Source organism: Carettochelys insculpta, chromosome 3 (assembly GCF_033958435.1).
Source record: "Carettochelys insculpta isolate YL-2023 chromosome 3, ASM3395843v1, whole genome shotgun sequence".
NCBI classification, from domain to species: domain Eukaryota; kingdom Metazoa; phylum Chordata; order Testudines; family Carettochelyidae; genus Carettochelys; species Carettochelys insculpta.
Window position 1 is genome coordinate 67,791,928 of NC_134139.1, and position 19,570 is coordinate 67,811,497.

The window sequence follows — 19,570 nt, forward strand, 5'->3', positions numbered from 1 at the left end:
TCGAAATTGCTGGGTCCTCCATGGCGGCCATCAGCTGGGGGGTTGAGAGATGCTCTCTCTCCAGCCCCTGCGGGGCTCTATGGTCACCGTGGGCAGCAGCCCTTAGCCCAGGGCTTCTGGCTGCTGCTGCGGCAGCTGGGGATCTATGCTGCAGGCACAGGGTCTGCAACCAGTTGTCAGCTCTGTGTATCTTGTGTTGTTTAGTGCAACTGTGTCTGGGAGGGGCCCTTTAAGGGAGCGGCTTGCTGTTGAGTCCGCCCTGTGACCCTGTCTGCAGCTGTGCCTGGCATCCCTATTTCGATGTGTGCTACTTTGACGTGTAGACGTTCCCTCGCTGCGCCTATTTCGATGTTGGGCTGAGCAACGTCGAAGTTGAACATCGACGTTGCCGGCCCTGGAGGACGTGTAGACGTTATTCATCGAAATAGACTATTTCGATGTCGCAACATTGAAATAAGCTATTTCGATGTTGGCTGCACGTGTAGACGTAGCCTTAATGTCAGTCAAATTTTGCCAGTTGCAAATATTGAAAGATTAATAAATTTACAGTAGTTTCAATGTTTTATGTAAGTGTGATGCCTGAAAATCTAGGAATTACAATAAGATACCAGTTATAAAATGCCAGCTAGGCTGGGTTTTTTAATGAAAAGGAAATAGCTATAAGTATGAGGTTACAGTAGCTCCTGCCTATAAATAAAAATGTTTCATATAAAGATTTTAACTACACATTTCATATCAGTATGCATTTCCAAAATTATCCTAATGTGAATCCTTAGGAAGCATTATGATCTGGTAAATATATTTAAACACAAATCACATCTAATTTACGTGATAAACTTCTAGCAGTCCCAAGGAAATCATATTTATAGAGAAAGTACATATATAAAAGTGTAAATGCACATTTGGGATCACAACCAAAAATATATAAAAAGTGTACCTGGTGTTAAAATTGAAAGACAAATGGACAAAAGCCAGAAATTTAAAATTATGTCTGATTTGTATTTTAAATAGCCATAAATAAAGATTCAGAAAAATACAGTTTTAGGACAGTTGTGAAAGGAACTTAATCCATCCAAATAATGCTTATGTGGTACGCAGATGTTTAACGTTTACAAGTATTTCTAATGCATCTATTATAATATCTCTGCAGCAACACTTCACGTCAATTTTTTTTTTTCAGAAGTCACTCTGGAAGTCATGATATCCATGTAATTCTCTCAAAATTTTACTAATTTAAAAATGGTTTTATGTTGTACTGTAATGATTGAAGACGCACTATGTAAATCTACATTGTTGCAGGTACTGTACGCAAATTAACTCCAGGGATTGCAGCACCTCAATCTGGCTATTGCAGATCAGCACAAAATGTATATTCTAAGACTCCTTCGATTTGATGAAAATGCATTGATTTTGCTAAACAAAAATTACTAATTTTAAGTATTTTCCACCCCAAAATACAAGAATACAAAATTTCAATTTAAGGTGTACAATGCCACTTGAGTATATTGAAGTATTCTAAAAACATTTTTTTTTTAAATTAAAACAGCAGCAGTCAGTCACAGGCTTCTCACAGAGAGAAAACACTTCACTTCCAGATCAAGACTTGTATTCTCTATTTCAGCATGCAGTACAGAGCTCTGGACAGATTTTTCAACTTAAAGGTAAGATTTTTTAATCGAAACGTAACCATAAAAGCTCTGATGCTAGCAAGACAAGATACAGGATCTGTGCAACTATTGTGACATTTTTCACACAAATGAGCTCCTTTTGATTCCCAAAACACGCATGCTTAGTGCATGAATCAGATATTTAAATTTGAAAAGACAAACTGAAATAAAATAAAATCATTAGTAAACTTAGCAGCACACTACATATATTTGAATATGCCACTCTAGAATTAAGTGAATTGCGGAATTCTATTATGACAAACTTACAGGGCTGAAAGACAATTCCTTTTTCTGAAAACATCATCATTTGAAAGAAATATATTTAGTTTTTATAGTCAGTATGTGACAGTTAAACCCACATCAAAGTTTGCCTGACTGGTGTTTTGATTTACAGAGGTGTCTCAAACTTGTCTTTTCCCGACATCCCAAGTACTAACATTGGACATGCTTTTGTATTATCAGTTTAGAAAATACTTAGATTTAAAAAAAAGTCAGTAATGCATTTTTAACCCACAATAATAAAAAGGATAATCTTTCTGAAAAGACAATGTGTGATCGGGGGACTCCCTAAGTGGTTTAGATGGATTTTATCACATTAGAATGAGTGTCTTGCTCTAGGGTTTGAACATGTAGCAGGTAGTATTACCACCTTACTTTTACTCACAGGAATGTGTGCAAAAGGGATTCTGAAAAACACTACTTTACTATGCATAAATTAAAGTGATTTTAATAATCAGTTTAACTATATTTAAATGACCTGGTTAAAAACATGAAACATAGCATTAAAAATTGAAGTACTGCAAAATTAAATTATGATTCCTAAGATAAAGAATTCTTAGGAAATCTAAAATATTAGTTTTTGTTTCTCTTTAAAAATAAAAAAATTCATTAGTGTTTGATGCTTTAAAATTTAAAAAAAGTCATTGCTACCAAGTAAGTAAATACTTGGCATAATATATTAATTTATTCGCTGGAATACAACTATTTAGAGTGGGATAGTTTAGCAAAAATATGAATACACACAAGTGTTGGACTAAAACTCAAACAACAAAATTTTTAACGCTCCCAAGTTTGAAGAGTGAATCTACACTGGAAAATGTTATACCAATTTTCCATCAAAATGAGTGAATATTTTTAAAGTCTTGACGCGAATTTAAGACTGTACAATCTTAAACATACTCTAACATACCATTTATAGGCCTGAAGTGTACTGCTTTAAAAATATAGTGATTTAAAAATTACTGATTATATTCTGTCAATATTAGCAAAGCTTACATCCAATTATTTAAAATCAAATCCTCTACTATTCAATTCAAATGTATCCAATATTATACATTAACATAATAAAAAAAATTCTGTGACATACAAGAGAATAAATAGCTCTCAGAAAGCATTGCGGGTAAGTTTCAGCACTAACAAAAGAAATACTAGTTTTAAAATTATGTTTGAGGAGTCCATTAAAACGTTGTAATGCTTGAATGGTTATTATAGAAGAGGTTAGTTTTCATTTTAAAAAAAACATCATTTGAACACAAGTATTTCTAGCAGGTCTTATCAATCACCACCTTCTGGGTAAAAAAAGATAAAGAAAACAAAACCTCAGCATGTTCTCCAAACAGGTTAACAAGTGCAACTGCTGGAAAGAATGACAACCTGCTAAAAATATTTTAAGTTACAAATGAAGGGTTAGGTTTTGAAAAGACGCATTGTCTTACATCAGTATTCAGCAGGACTGCGAAACACCAGTTCTTCCTACCCTGTTGAAACTGGGGCAAATAATGCAGATCCCTTTGCTTTGCTGGAAAACAAGTTATATTTTGTTTTAAATTCTGAGCCACTTGAATTTTGTAACTTTACATGTTCTGTGTCAAAATATTTTTGCATTAATAAAAGGCTTGTAAGAATAATGTACATTCACAAGTAAATATTCAAAAGTTGTTTTTATCAAAATGTCGTATTAAGTTACATTAACACTGTAATAATGAAGTATAGGTCAATACAGTTCTAATACCGAACTAGTTTAAAAATGCAATTATGCGATATACTCCCAGTGTGGCTTTCGATCACAGAGGCATGGTCACCTCAATACAAATGGCCATCACTGATCAGAAAAGACTATTGAACTCTGTATCTATCGCAGAGATTAGAGCCTAACGGGCAGTACACAAGAATTTTGATCTCTGTATGCGGCAATCCCAAAGCTATCTGGAATGATTCAAGCTTAAAAATTTATCTAGAGATCAAGAAAAAAAAAGTTCACAAAGTATGTATGTCACCTTCTTTAAATCTATGGAGAGATGAAAGATACTAGTGTTCTTGCCTCCTCTTTTCAAGGAGCAGCAATTCAGTGGCCACAATTAAATGCATCTTATAAGTACCAACTGGCTGAAAGGATGAAATAAGTTCTTACCAAGTGTATTTTTTTACCATTAGGGTGAAGCTATGAATAAAGTTACCCTGTTGGACAAGAATTCTCTTTCAACGTCTCTAAATGAAGTACTGCTGCTTTGTGACTCCTCTGCTCCTGAAAATCCTGTTGCCCCAGGGAACCTATGGCAAACCTGTCCAAAGCCACACCTAACGTTAAATCAGTTATGTGCACTTCAAACCTATTAGCTGTAATGTTAACCTTTTCTCCCCTTCATCACTCTCACATTATTTAATCCAAGTATTGAAATTATATACTTTGAAAGTTATGACCGTAGTAAGAATTTGCAGCTGAGCAGACTTTGTATATATCTAACAGCTGTTTACATTCCTAAATTTAACATTAAGCATTTACAGAGAATTAGCTTGAAAAACTTCACTTTATTAATCTACAAACCACAAAGAATAATAATACTCCTGAGACTTCAGTAACAGAGTTCATGAAAGTGATAACAGAATGATCGCTGTAGCTCAGTATAAATTACTCTGGATGCAGAAAGTTGCACGGTTCAGGAATTTAGCTACAAAATATTGATATATATTAGATGATGAAACTCACTTGATCAACGCTATATGGATGCTAAATCTGTTTAGATGATAGTGCTAATGAGTCTTTTCTTTTACTTTAGAATTGTCTCAAATTCTCATCTCTTTTCATGTTCCAGACTCCTCAGTTCTATCCTCATAGTCCCATTAGACTTTACAATCATAGTTCAGTTTAGGAGCAGGATACAATACACTTTAGGACTACCCTGCTGCAAGAATCGATAGTTCAGGGTCAGAGGCATCCCTAGGCATTTTTTTTTTTTTTTTTAAAAAGTCTAGTTTGGATTCATAAGTGAAATTTAGGGACAGATCAGCCAGAGGATGGATGATTACAATTTTCTTTCAATAACACAGAGTAAGTTAGAATACAGCCAATATTTTGGAATACAGGATATTTTAAATGCCTAATAATTCTAATGCTTAGGAAGTCATTTTATACTCAAAAAGTGCTTCAAATTATATTTCTCCTATTGGAAACTGAATACTGAAGAAAAAGTCTGAGAGATCAATTTAGGGTAAATTTAAAAACATTGTTTTGTTAGTGATTTGCAGTATCATGAAATGTTAGCGATTCCTAGCAAATTAATAGACTGTTTCTATGTAGGTCTCTGAAGAAAACGTATTTGCCCCCTCTACAGAATGACAGAGAGCTACACACAGTTGAATGCGTTCAAAATCACAAGCATTTAATTTTTCAAATGTTCAGTGAGAAGTGTATGTGTGTGTATACATATGCGTGTTAGCAACAGAGTGCTTAAAAGCATACTAAAAACATATTGCATACAATTAGCAATAGACGTCTGTACAAAAGTCAAAGTTATGCAATATAAAAATTCTCCATAATTATTTAAAAAAGGGGAAAAAGACAAGGGAATTTATTTCTCAGTTCATATAATTTATTGCAGTTAGCACACAGTTTAAAAATTCACCAACACACCAATAGTACAAAACTAAACAGCATTATAAGTTATTCCCCTCTCAGGAAAATAAAACCATACTATGATTGTCAAAGCTAGATGTCAGTCTAAGTTTTAGAACAAAAAAAGAATGTGAAACTAATAAAAGAAAATAAGCAATCACTCACAAGGACCACAAAAAAATTCAAGAGAAAGTCCATTTTTCTCAGACACTGATTGTCTTTTCTAAATTAATAAAACAATGTATTTTTAAAACCTAGAAACTATTCAAGTAACTAAAGATAATGCTCCAAGGCCATTTTCACAGCTTTTTTTTTTGTTTGTTTTGTTTTAAATGCCATTACAGCCAACTTAACACACATTTGACCAAATATTTCCAAAACAGTCCAGCAATACACAATGGAGTTTTCCATTCAGTATCTTAAGCACAAAAATAGGCTATGTTTACAGTAGTTAAGGCGATCAAATTTTAAACAAAAGCAGAAAAAAGAAGGAAAAAAGCAAACGTTTTCCATGCTACTCCCATAGACCTTATTTGTAAGTGCAAGACAGGAAAACAAACACTGTGCAAAATGCTTTTGACCTGTGCGTTGGTCATTAAAACCACACGTCAGGCTGCAGTCTCTGCTGCTTGGATACACATAGTCCACTAACCACTCTCTGCCCCCCCTTCCTCCACGTCAATCAAAGCTTTCTTGTCCTTTCAGCTGGGGGCTTTTTCAGTCCCTAGAACCTTTTCAAAGGGGTGGTGGGGGTAGGGGGGAGGAATAAGAATGACCTATTGTTAATTTACGCAGCAGGAATTCTAAAAATGCTCATCTGGGTAAATGAATGCATCGAAAGTTTGAGCTGGTGTGGTTTCTGTGCAATTAGGTTTTCTTTTAATAAATGCACACAGCACATGCAAATCTTTAAGCCTGTTTGTAAACATTAATATCTTCCTTCTTACGTTGCTAAATTATCATCCTGTATCTTAAGTTTTATTCAACTTAAAGACCGTGGGAAAGTAAATTTAAATTATATAAAATAAAAACAGTGCATTTATGTTCTTCATAACACCAGTTTTTTCAGTGGTGTTTTTTCTAAGGAAATTAAATAATTTTAAACTCACTCATTAAAGTTATACAATGCAAACAAAGACAAAAATATACTGAAACTCATGCATTTCTGTAGCGTTAATAGTTACTTTTCAAAACTCAGCTAAGAGCATCAACACAACCTGCCAAGTTCTTTGACACACCCCAACCCATGTAATCAATTACAGTATACAATAACAGTAATTCACATTTTTAAAACACACAGTTCATCACTGCTGAAGCTGCAATATCCTTTTTCATCCCAAGCAAACTTTCACAGACTGCACAGAGTCCCAGTGATCCCAGTGTACTTTCAGGATTATTTTTCCAGTGGGAACTGTCAGAAATCCAGAAGTTGCCATAATAAGTTTTAAGTCAACTGCTTGTTTAAAAATAGATAATCCAGCATTTCAGAAATTTTCCATTTGGGTCTAAAAGCATTCAGGTTTCCAACAGCTAGAAGGACTCCTACAATTTTAGAAATGTAAAGGAACTGATAAAACTGAAAGGGACTTCTACATGCACATTTTAAAATAATGAAAAACATTTGGGTCTTGACATAATTCACTGTTTGAGGCGTAGGAGAGAATAAAGCCATATAATTTTTATATTTTTAAACAACTGAGATTTCCTTTAACAGCAAGTATTTATTGGCTTATATTCCAAAAAATGGAGTAAATAATCCTTTGTAATTTATTATTTTGTTATATTACTTTCTAAAGTTCATTTTCTTAGAGTGCTAAATTAGTGAAATGTTCATGCTGCCTTAAAGTGCAAAAATGAGCAAATAGCCAAACTTTCAGATCAAGGAAACAAGATTGCTTTTAGACTGTACCACAACTATATAGATATTTATAGATATATATTATTTATATATAAAAATTATTTCCAAAGTTCTTGTGAGCTATCTTCTAAGGTCCAGTCTCTGACAGTAGGTAAGCTCAGTGCTTCACTTTTAACAGACAATGAGTTCACCAACTCACAGTGAAACTTCCGAATGTGTCTGTAAAGGTCTCCAGACTGCGTGAACCTGCGTTCACACCACTTACAAGCATGTGGCTTCTCCCGGGTATGAACCACAGCATGGCGGCTCAGGTTATGGGAATACTGGAAGCTCTTCCCACACTGGGTGCAAGTGTAGGGCTTTTCACCTGAATGAGTCCTCTCATGACGTTTCAAGGTGTACATGCAAGAAAAAGTCTTACCACACAAGGAACAGGTCGGGACATTGACATCAGTGGCAGGCTTGCTGCGGATTCCATCCTGCTCTCGAAAGTGCGTGCTTAAATGAATCTGCAGAATGTGGGGACTAGGAAAGACTTTGTTGCAGAGAGGACACATAAAAATTTGGCCAGCAGGGCTAAGTATATTTGACACATAAGGGAGCAAACTGCTGTCCATGTTTCCTTCCACCTGGACTCTCTCATTCTCAGGTGTTAGCATTTCATCATCACTTGCTTTGTCCTCTCTATCTAGCTCCCTTAAGACCGAATCTTCCCTCATAGGAGCCAGATGGGCTGGCTCATAATGTACCCTGTTATTAGTGCTCACACTTTCTTTCACAGTGCTATGTTCCATGTCATAGTCATTAGTGCCAACATCACTTTCATCACAGGAAGCCTCTTTCTCCACCTTAACCTGAACCAGGTTGTTTCTAAGCATGTCCTGTGAAGAGAAATAAGAACTGTTCAGATTTTCTACTCCAGAAAGGCTGGACTTGACAGACAGGTCCAGCACACAGTCAACATCTGCTGAATCCCTCATGGAGGTGACAGACCTCTGGGACAAAGACTCTGTTGAGCTGCAGGGGCTGGCTACTGTTTTTCCAGCTGCTGTTGCGTGTGTCTCTGCCTCTCCACCAGTCTGGGGAATGCCTGCTGAGTCTGAGGGCAATCTCATCCACATGTTCCCAGGCTCAGCTGCCAAGTCCCTTTTGCTAGGCAGGATATTCAATTTTTCATCTTCTCCTTCATCTTCATCACTGGGTAAATCTCCTGCTATGTGGCTGCTGCCATCAGAGAGACTCTCCACTTTGTCCGAACAACTTGATGCATCTTCTTCCTTTTTTGTACTGTCTGCCTCTGTGGTGGCTTTCTCTTTCAGCTTCTTTTTGCAGACTTTGACAATGTCATACATGTGGAGATAACTGGCAGCTGCTAGCACGTCTTCAATGGGCAAGTCTTTGAACTGGAGTTTCCCTTCATACATGAATTCAAGCAGGAGAGCGAAAGCTGGGGCTGTAACAATGTCGCTGTTCAGATGAACAATGTCCCTTTTGTCCAGCTGGTCCTTGTAAAAGAGGTGGAAATACATGCTGCATGAAGCCAGTACAGCTCTGTGAGCTCGAAACTGGGCATCTCCTACCAGGACTGTGCAATCACAAAGAAAACCCTGATGTCTCTGCTCACTCAGACACTGTAGCAAATGTCTACTATGATCAGGAAACTCCATATTGTCTTCATAACCTATAAGCAAAGAGTTTTTAAATTAAATTTGAGTACAAATATAGCAAATCTACATGTACAAATTATGCTCTAGTAACTATTATTTAATTCCCTGGACAGTTTTAATCAGGCGACAACTTCTCAACAACTAATACATATACAAAAATTATTAACATGCCACAAAAACACTGAAGATATTTTTTATGACTAGGCTACAGCCGACAAAAACTGCCTTTGATAGGAGTTTAGATAAACAACCACTAATTATTTTTGAAAGTATCATTGCAGTTTCTTAAATCTGCTCAATGATCCCTTTTAAGCTACTTAAAACAGATTTAAAATAGATTCCAAAATACTGTAGGTTTAAAAGTGGGATTCACACATCAAAGAAAATGAAGTGTATTTTGAAAATTAAGCAACTTTACAAAGTCAAATTGTAACACTTCACTCCATGAAGACAGATGTTAATACCTTAAACTCTACAGGTATAAACATGTGTAATAGATTCCAAACAGATGTAAAAAAATCATCTTTGCTGATAGCAAAATCAGAGATTTTAAAAATTTAAAGAAAACAAAATTATCACACTTATGCTGACATTTTTAGGTTTTAAACTTTCCCAAAGCAAGCATATTATTAAATAATAATATAAAATATTTTACTTCACTTCACAAGAAAGAACTTCTGATGAACGCTATAGACTAAAATGAAAACTTGATTTGATTATATAAAACTGATTTTCTCCTTTGCAAGGAAAAGCTTTTAAAAAGATTTCCCCTACAGTTTGCAATATCAAACTAAAACAGTGTTTCAGCATAGCTGTATCAATGATTCCAGATACTATTCTTTCGAAGACATTGCTTTCCTTCTCACCTTCCTTGAGGAGAAAATCTTCAAGGAAGTGCTAGATTCAAAACTCAGCTAGAATGTGAAATTTCAGCTTAATAAAAAAAAAAAAAAAAAAGAGGCTAATCAATTCCCTCTCTTCTGTGACTAAAAGCAAAATGCTCTGAAACCATTTAAACACAGATTGTGCATGTTGCAGTTGACATTTATTACTAAAAAATAATTATCACTCTCAAACCAAGATGTACTAAAACTTACAACCCAACCTGAAATATATTCTGTAAAATACCATTGCTAGAATAAAGCAAGAAGATTTACAATACAATCACTTTAAGTGCCCCACAGCCAACATCAATCCTAATCCTTAAGAGGGCTAAAAATAAAGATTGGAGGGCAGCTCACAAGGTAGCTGTGATCAAATTAGGAGGCTGAAAGGACAGAGAGGGACGAAGAAGGAAGCTTATAAACATCTGATCCAGCTGACTGTGGCCATATGGCAGCTGCTGCCCAGATAAAGAGATTAAGAATAGAGGAGTGCGATTACAGCTGTCTGGCCAATTCAGGCAGCTCAAATCTACAAGTTCTAAATTAGTCGCGAACACAAAAACTCCCTCAAATAATTATTGTTATGCTGAAATAAAAGATCTCCAAAATGCATCTGAGGAAAAAAAAGAGGAAACCAGTCAAGCTATTCTCCTGGGGACAAAAGTTTTGAAACACACAACTGATTTCTATCTTTCAGACAGTACAGCTGTATGCTTTTGTAGTTCTAGGGTAATGGATCTTTAAACATGAACGCTAATAATGGAATTCACAACACATTTGAATTGGAATTATTTTATATACTTTTCCACATTTCATTCCAAAACATATCTTTGCTTTATTGCTCTTAGAAAATATTACAAAACAGAAACCAGAACACAGACTACTCACAACTAAAATCTTCTCAATTTTTGGTTTAAACAAAAAAAAAAGATGAATGAACTTGTTGTCTCAATGCTCTAAAATCATGAAATATTAAAAAGTTTCTTCTGATAATATGCATAGCAACATAGACTCTCATGCAATACCCTAAGATTTTCAACTGCAAAGTACATTTATCTATTTAATGTTCAATTTCATATATTATCTCTAAACTTGGTTAGAAAAGTAATGTGATTTTTCTGAAATTAAATAAACACATCAAAACAGAAAAATGCTGCATCGAATCTATTATTACTCCTACCTTTAGAACACATAAACCTGATTAAGTCCTTTCCTCTGAGTCTTGCTGGCTCCAGGTCTGTTAGATCGGTGGAAAAAAAGCAGACTAGAGAGACAGATGCAAAGTGGAGATGATGTTAGAGAGGAATGAGATACCTTCTCCACACACAGATCTGCACACACTAACTCCCTGTCTGTGTGTTAGAATAAAAGGCTGAGGGATGGCAGGCTGTCAGCTGCTCTGACATCATGTTCAGATGGAAATGCTACCTCCAGCTGTGCTCCTTTTAATGCCATATGCTACTCCTCTACACTCCTGCCACCAGCTTTTTCTTAGGAGAACTTTTCTCTTCTGTTAGTATAAACAAAATACTTCAAAGTCTCTTTTTTCAAACTTTCTAACAGAAAAAAATTGAAAATCCTAAACATATGGGGCTCTACTGTATTTATGGGATAGCAACACTTCTGTCTAAAGATGGTGGACTGCTTTATATATTGACAGCATACTCAAGCTACAGGGTTACTCAGGAAATCAACAGTGATTCATTTGTATTGAACCCAGAGGTTCCGTAACAAAGAACACATTTTAACTAACTCTGTTTAGCTCAACTTACAGTCCACCACTTCAACATCAGTACTTTTAACTTTTATGAGAAGGTAAACAGAGATAGAAACCTAACTATCTAAATATATGCCATGATGGGGCATTTTATCATGTTTAGTCACTGCTTATCATGCATCTCTTTACAATTCCTTGGACTGTAATTATTATTCTGATGCATAATATCACACAACATTGAAGTTGAACTTTTCTTTGAGAAACCCATTAGATTTCATAACAATGAAATAAAAATAAAGCTTAGGAATGGGGACAATAGCTTAAATTGAATGGTTGTGCATTTTTATACCTGGAAATGTGATCTTTACTCTCAGATTAGAAAAGATATAATCTCTCTACCCCATTCAAAAAGTTTGTATAGTCTACTTTTCAATATTCTTGTAAAACTGTCAACTATACATCTGATTCATTTGTTGTAGCAAAAGAACTCTTACATTCAGTTCTGATGTTTGGAAAGTTGACAAAACAGTTCTACAACCTAAGCTGGACACACTTGTGCTGAATTCACTGTCCTGACATCTGTGAATGTCAAATGCATCTCTGCATACACACACATTCAATGAGGTGGGAGGAAAGACTACTGCTTCCTATCAGACTGAAAAGGCAATGCCTTTTTTTTAAAATGAATTATTATGTGGAGGTCTAAAGTGGGATGTGGCAATCACCAAAATCGAAAAAGTCAAACAGGACAGAGAAAGTTGCCAGTCTAACTTTCTTTATCACATGAACCTGAATTCAGATAAGATGCTCATGAAATCAACTTTTCAGCAGTGCTTCACCACATGGTCCCCTTAGCTACCAACTAACTTACCCAGTTAGTATCCAGTACTAGGACCAGTCACCAAGGGCAAGGGAAGAATTTGACATTGTATAATTTATATGAAGTATTTTCCCCAGGACCTCAGAAAATGCTGTAAAGGTTGCAAAAACAAACAAACACGCCACCTCTAACTCGCTCTGCTCCCTTGTGTGTAGATGTACTGTATAACGTGCAGTGGCCAAAACAGGACATACAAAGCAAACAGACAAAAAAAACAGAAGCAGCGGCAGCGCTCAGAGCCGAGGGAAGGAAGCAGACAAACGTGCAGGAAAACCAGACCCAGGTCACAACAGCAGCAACAAAACAAAAGTAACCAGAAGCGCTGAGTCTGTTGCGTGGGGCGGCAGCGCTCCCTTCTCTGCACACCTGCGCGGGCAGCCAGAGCCCAGGGACATCAACTAACTCTGCCACTGCCACACACAAGGGACTCGTTCTTCGCTGCCCCGCCTGCCCCCTAAGCCCAGCCCCACTGCACCGCCCGCGCCCTCCCCCCACTCCACCTGTCCTGCACAGCCCAGCCCCACCGCACCACCAACCTCTCTACGGGGCCTGCCCTCCAGCCCAGCCCGCCAGCTCCACCTGACCCCCAGCCCCAAGTGCCCCCTGTCATCTGCCCCCTCCCCGCCGCTCCAAGTCAGGTCCGCCCCAAGCCGTCCCCGGCGCCAGCCCCACTCGCAGCCGGGAGGGAGAGGGGGACTCACACACTCCGGAGCAGCCCCCCGACCCCGCGCTCCCTCCGCCTCCGGCCGCCGCTGCCCCGGCGCCTCTTCACTCACTTACTGCTTCGGGCGCTCGGCCACCCCCCGCCCGGCTCCCCGCCCCCCGGCTGCGCCGGTCGCTCCCCTCCCCCCGCTGGCAGCTGAGGAGCGGGGCAGCCGGCGGAGCGCAGCGGGCCCCACGCTCAGCCGCTCCCCATGGCACCAGCAGCCACAGACAGCGCGGAGCCCGGAGCCAGCCGGGCGGGGGGGGGGACGAGGGAGGGGGGAGCCGGGCGCACGCTCGGCAGCGGCACAGACGGGCCAGGGCTGCGGCACCCAGATGTTCTCCTCCACCCCCACCCTCCTGTTACTGACTGACGGCTAGCCTGCCCTCTCCACCGCCTCCTCCAATCAGAGAGACGAACAGGTGTTGATGGACACGGGGTGCCATCCACTGAAGGAAGGCGAAAGGCCGTCACCTCTGACCAATCAGAGGGAAGAGGGCGGGGCTCTCAGCTCAAAGGCGGAAGGAAGGGCGTGTAGGAAGGGGCGGAGCGAAGCGAGGAGTGGGGCGGGGTTTTTCCCGCGTTGTCAGCCACCTGCGGTTCCCCCTGCTCGCGAAAACGTAGCTCTGAGCCTGGGGTGGGACCGCAGACAGGACCTGGCGCGGTGCACTACGGGACTGTGTAGGACTGGAGCGAGGCTCATTTCTAGATCTGGGCGGAGTGACTCATGGACCTGCCTCACGGAAGGTCTCTGGGACAGAGCGATCGTCTGCTCCCGTGTGGCAGGGGTGCTCCCGGCGCCCCAGCAGAATGGGAATGGCTCAGCGAGGCAGCAAGTGAGGGGGTCTGGCCAGCCCCTCAGTGGGACAGAGCAGTGTGAATGTGGGGGTGGTGTAGAGTGGTGCAGTATGTACCTTGCAGGGGCTTCCCCTCCTAATGTCCTGTAACCTCGGGGTATGCACTGAGGTAGGAGCCAAGAGCGGATAAATTCTGGTCACTTCTCTGCTTATAGGTACTTTAACTTAAAAGGCTGTTGAGTATTCGCCTAGCACATTGTATAAATATGTTAGACAAAAGATTGTCCAAGGCCACTTAAGGCAGACCTCGGAATGGAACACAATGTAGCAGGCTTAACTGTTGCTTAGCCAAGTGGCCTTTGAGATAGAATATAGCCTTGTGTGGCTGGGTTATTCTACCTCTGATCAAGCCTCCTTCCCAGACCCAGAGACGTAACTTGGGGCTTCTAGTCTCCAAAATTCTGTTGTTTAAGCAAACAGTTAATAATGCACTGGCAAAGCTTATGCTTTCCTCTATAACAAAAATGATTAGTAGAAGTGAGGCCCATGGATTTTAGTGCTGCCCCAGCTCAATGGGAAGTGAAAATAATGGTGATGTAGGGACTGTGTAGGCCTGTTATTGGTAAGAGCAACAAGGACATGGCTTGGTGTGACAGTACCATGCCACTTTGTGTGGGTTAGAATATGTATGGTATAACTGAGTCAAAGGCAGCAGGAGTTAGACGTGAACATCCAAGGACTTCAATAAATAAGGGACAGTTGCCAAGACAAGTTGGAAATCACCAAGACTCCCACAACTGACAGGCTCTGCCCACTTTCACCATAAACCTCATTATGTGTTGGCTGATCTCATAGGGCACTTTCTATGGATCTTGCAACAATACTGTGTTCTTAATCGAGTAATTTGAGGCATTTGTGTGTGATTCCCCCTTTCCCCCTGCCCAATTTCAGTTAAGAGCTAACATAACTCCAGTGTGAATTTGTGTAGAGAATAAAATGCACAGAAGTAACAATAGATAAAGAATCAAAAGAAAAAAAGCTATACTGTGTGACTCCAAAATGGTATCTTTTTATATATGTTTTTGTATAGCTCTTTGATCAGGAAGGCACGCTTCGCTAAGTTACAGCATAATACAAAAGTACACCAAGTCCTATTTTGGCTAGCTTATTTGACAGCATTGCTTTGCATACTATGTGCCATATGGAGCCCAGGTGTCCATGTTGTAATAATCCCGTTTCTCTTTTCTCCACATTAAAAAATCCACCCTTTTCTTTAGGTTCTCATGAGCAGATTGCTCCTACACATCTTACCTTCCATCTTGACTACTGCAGACTCCTTGGATTTTTTATACGAATCTCAACCCCTTCCAGCCCATCCAAACTGCTGCCAGCAAAATTTTGTTCACTTACTACTTCAGTCATGCAATCTGTCCCTATTTTGAATCATGTCACTGACTCCACATTGTATGATGCATTGCATTCCTGTCTTCAAGGCACAACTCAGACCTAGTTTCTTCCCCTTGACCCTCCTCCATCAATTCCTCTCACTCACACTTTCATCTTCCTTTGAAAAAAATAGTGTATGTCTCCTATGGCCGGAATGCCTTTTCAAAATCTGTTTGCTAAGCAGGAACATTTACCTAATTCACAGAACCCTTAAAACTAATTTACATAACACTTAAATCTAATTTAATTTGATAATAATAGATTTACATTTATTTTATATTATATATTTTAAATATGTTTTACATGTATTTATACAGATAAATTCAAACTGTATTTACCTAAACACATGCATGTACATATATTTGAATTCCCAGTAGGTATGACTGAGGTCACTAACCATACCATCATGTCTGTAATCCGTGTCTCTCCTCTCATTTTCCTTTTTGATGTATGTTATATTTTCAGTTGCCTGTCTAGTGCACAAAGACCTTATCTTCCAAATTCCTATATATGTGTAATTTAAGTGATGTGAGTAATTCATTTGCAGTCAGTGAACTAATTGAGACTCTGTACAAAATTTTAAATATAAACAGGAGTTGTTCAGCTGGAAAGGGTTGAGAAGACTTGCTGTAAAGGGACATAAACATCTGGCAATACATCTGGCTCTTATGTACATTAATAAAAAGCACTGTTCATGTCAGGCATCCCAAGATACTATAAGCGAAAAATTTAAACTAAATTCATAAACCAGACAAAATAGGAATGTTTTCATTTTACTGTAAATTAAGAAATTAATCCCATTTATTATACAAGTGCTGTTTGAGAGAATATATTACCAGTTTGGTGCAACACTAGGGAAAGCTGTTGCATGTTTGTGCCTGCTGACTTCAGTTGTATCCTTTAGGCAGCAAGTAAGCATGAAGGTCTTTGGCTCATATCCCATGCTGACACCTCAGTGTAGTACCATGGGAGGGGTTTCAGCTGTGTGAGAGGTCCTGTCCTTACAATAATTGATTAAAGCTGAGATCCTCTCTGTCTGTCTCTGATCGAAGTTGGAAATCCTGGGTCATGTTTGCAAAAGAGGAATGGTGAACTTCCACATGGTTCACCATTACTTTGCGAGATAAAAAAGATCTGCTTCCAACTTTAAAGGCCATGGATGATGAACTATTGCTGAACGTGTTGTATTGTAGCGGCTGTGTTTCCTGCACTTAGTGTAATAACCAGATTTAATGCATTACTTTGCTTAGGGCTTTGAAACAGCTTGAATATATGGCACTGCACAAAATCAAATTCTGTTCTAAAGGCGGGTACAAAGAGAATAGTGTTGAGTAACAAAAACGTCTAGAGTAAAAACACAAGACTTGGGCCCAAACACTTAAGCGTCTCTGAAAGTAATTTTAAAACATTGCTAGTATGAAGCCCTTTAAAGGCTTGATCTTTAATATTTACGTGATCAGTTAGCATGTTTTGCGAGTTCCTTCTGTTCTACAGTTCTTATATTTTTTCTTGTAAAACAATTATGTAGTATATAGAGCCACCTGTCATTCACTGGCACTTGTGGATACTTTATGGATTTTTGTAATTCTCTTTCGCAGAAGCCCCTAAATTTATTGTTTAGGTGTTTCGTAAGATACCTTTGGCTATGTCTCGATTAGACCAATTTATTGACAGATGTTTTTGTTGGAAGATATCTTCCAACAAAACTTGTGTTGACAGATCGTGTCCAGAGTGCAGAGTGGATTACTCTTTCAATCCACGCTGTTGGCAGAGAGCAGCCAGACTGTCTGGCCGCTCTCTCGACAAAACAGATTCCCAGAACAGCAGACAGTGTCACAGGTCAGTATTTCCTTTTGGGAGCCCTGGCAAGACATGCCTTTAAAGGGCCCTCCCCAGACACCCATTCCCTGCCCATGCTGAGGCATGTCTACCTCCATGAGGCACAGAGCATCAACTCCTTTTGGGACATGCAGTTCTTTCCAGCAAGCTCTGGTGCCAGAGCAGCCTCTGGGCTTGTGCTGGCCCCACACAGAGGTGCTTCAGCACCTGCTGCACCTCCTGATGACTGTCCTCCTTCTCATGGAGGGTGAGTGCAAAACCACCTTCGAGGACCTCACTGTTGCTACTGGATGGTCACATCTGCACCTGATCCCCCACCCCACCGGGTGCACAGACAGATCTGGAGGCGCTGCTCCAGTTCTAACTGGTGGGACTGGCTGGTCATGGGGCAGTGGGATGACCAGCAATGACTCCAGAAGATCTGCATGCAGAACGCCACCTTTCTAGAGCTCTGTGTCTGGCTCACCCCCACCCTCCAGAGCTAGGACACCCAGCTGCAGGCCACCATCCCCATGGAGAAGCGGGCTGCAGTTGCCCTCTGGAAGATCACCACCCCCAAAAGCTACTGCTCGGTGGCCAACCAGTTCGGCAAGGGGAAGTCCACTGTTGGGACCCTCCTCTTGGAGGTAAGGCACTCTCCGGCTGCAGTCTCTGCATGGTGTGTGGGGGGGGAGTTGTCCCACGCAAGGGCGATCCTTGGGAAGTGGGGTCAGGGATGTGAGGGGTGGGGTTGGGGTAGCGGGGAAGCCCCATCCCCGGAGGACAGTAGCTGCTGGGGGTGGATGGCCTCTCAGGGAGGGCTCCCAGAGAGCTTGGGAAGGATGGGAGGGGGAGGGGGAGGGGGAGGGGGAGGGGGACCCCACATGGCCCAGGAACTCCCTCCCTCAGTACCTGATGTGTGTGCTTGATCCCCTCCCTCTGCAGGTTGTGACAGCCATCGACACCATCATGCTGCGGGGGTCATCCATATGGGAGACATGGACACAATCATGGACCCACATCCCAATCCATGCCCCAGAGCATAGCACAGCCAGGTATATCAACCAGAAGGGATACTTCTCGATGATGCTGCTGGCCCTGGTTGACCATGATGGCCAATTCACAGACATTTACGTGGGGTGGGTGGACCAAGCACATGACACCTGTGCATTCCGCAACCCTGGCCTGTGCTGGAGGATGGAGATGAGCACACTGGCTGCATTGAAGTGGGACATGAGTTGGTCCCAGGCCACAACTGCCACTCTGAGCTGTCCCGCAGCCACCACTCCATGATCTCAGTCATTTTCCAGAGGGCAGCACTGTGCTCCCAGTGGAGGTCCTCATGGATGCGCCGATGGCCACTCTGGCTGCAGGCTTGCCCTGGTGCTGGGGTGGGGCCCTCAGACAATGTAGGTCCAGCTGTAAGGAAGAGACAGTGAGTCATACATTCAATGCAGCCCTCAGGACCCTCCCCCTCTCATGAGCAGTGACCCACACCCCTCAGGCCAGTGAATGGGAATGTCCTAGGAGTAAAAGCCATGTGTGGCCTGCACTCTGGGTCCTGCTGCACAGGGTGTCTGTGGTGCCTCTGGGAACAGGCTGAGCACAGAGCTCCCACCCACCCCCTATTCAATGGGCTTGGATCAAAGCGGGTAAACGGCTACAGAGGGGTACGCTCATAGGTGGTGGGAGAACCTGGAGCAGCCTGGTGCTCCCCATATCCCCCCCCCACTCTCCAGCAGCTTGCACTGCTGTCTACCTGAGCAGGTGCTGCTTCTCGCCTGTGGGCATATCCACATGCCAGGGTCCACAGCCCTCGGTGTACCAGGTGTCAGGCTGACACACTTGTGGCTAGCCTGCTTCCAGCTGTGGCAGATGCTGGCAGGGCCCACCCCTTCCCCCCAGGCTCTGGGGCTCATCCATCGTCCCCCAAGGCTGTCAGCAGGCTGGCACCTGTACCCGGGGGCTGTCTGTTGGATCCAGGTGGTGCACACTACCTTGGACATGGTTCCACATACCGGGACTGCAGGCTGAGGTCCTGCCTGAGCCGGCCACACAACGCTTGCAGCATGCCCTATCTGCACCCATCTCCTACACCCAGGGGCGTTTGACATGCAGGGTACTTACCAGAGAGACCCTCGCCCAGCGCCAGTGAAGCCTGGCAGGTGGCCTGGCTGGCAGGGACCGACTCCAGTACAATGAAGAGGATGCTGCTCTCCTCCAGTGCTGTGTCTGGCTCTG

At 41.1% G+C, this 19,570-nt stretch overlaps 1 protein-coding gene across 4 annotated transcripts; it reads right to left on the bottom strand.

Annotated features, from left to right (window-relative positions):
• Window positions 1–5,314: 5,314 nt before the first annotated feature.
• Window positions 5,315–13,590, bottom strand: ZBTB18 (zinc finger and BTB domain containing 18). 4 transcript variants are annotated; one of them, XM_074990075.1, is made up of 4 exons: window positions 13,346–13,590; window positions 12,557–12,656; window positions 11,149–11,232; window positions 5,315–9,098 (listed from the first exon to the last, which is right to left on the bottom strand). In XM_074990075.1, the coding sequence occupies exons 3-4, from the start codon at window positions 11,159–11,161 to the stop codon at window positions 7,516–7,518; spliced, it is 1,596 nt and encodes a 531-aa protein (XP_074846176.1). In that variant the 5' UTR covers window positions 11,162–11,232; window positions 12,557–12,656; window positions 13,346–13,590; the 3' UTR covers window positions 5,315–7,515. The 4 variants fall into 4 exon arrangements, with proteins under 4 accessions (XP_074846176.1, XP_074846175.1, XP_074846177.1 ...); XM_074990074.1 differs by lacking the exon at window positions 13,346–13,590 and adding an exon at window positions 13,267–13,317; XM_074990077.1 differs by lacking the exon at window positions 13,346–13,590 and having other exon boundaries at window positions 8,050–8,298; window positions 8,411–9,098; window positions 12,557–12,997.
• Window positions 13,591–19,570: the final 5,980 nt, after the last annotated feature.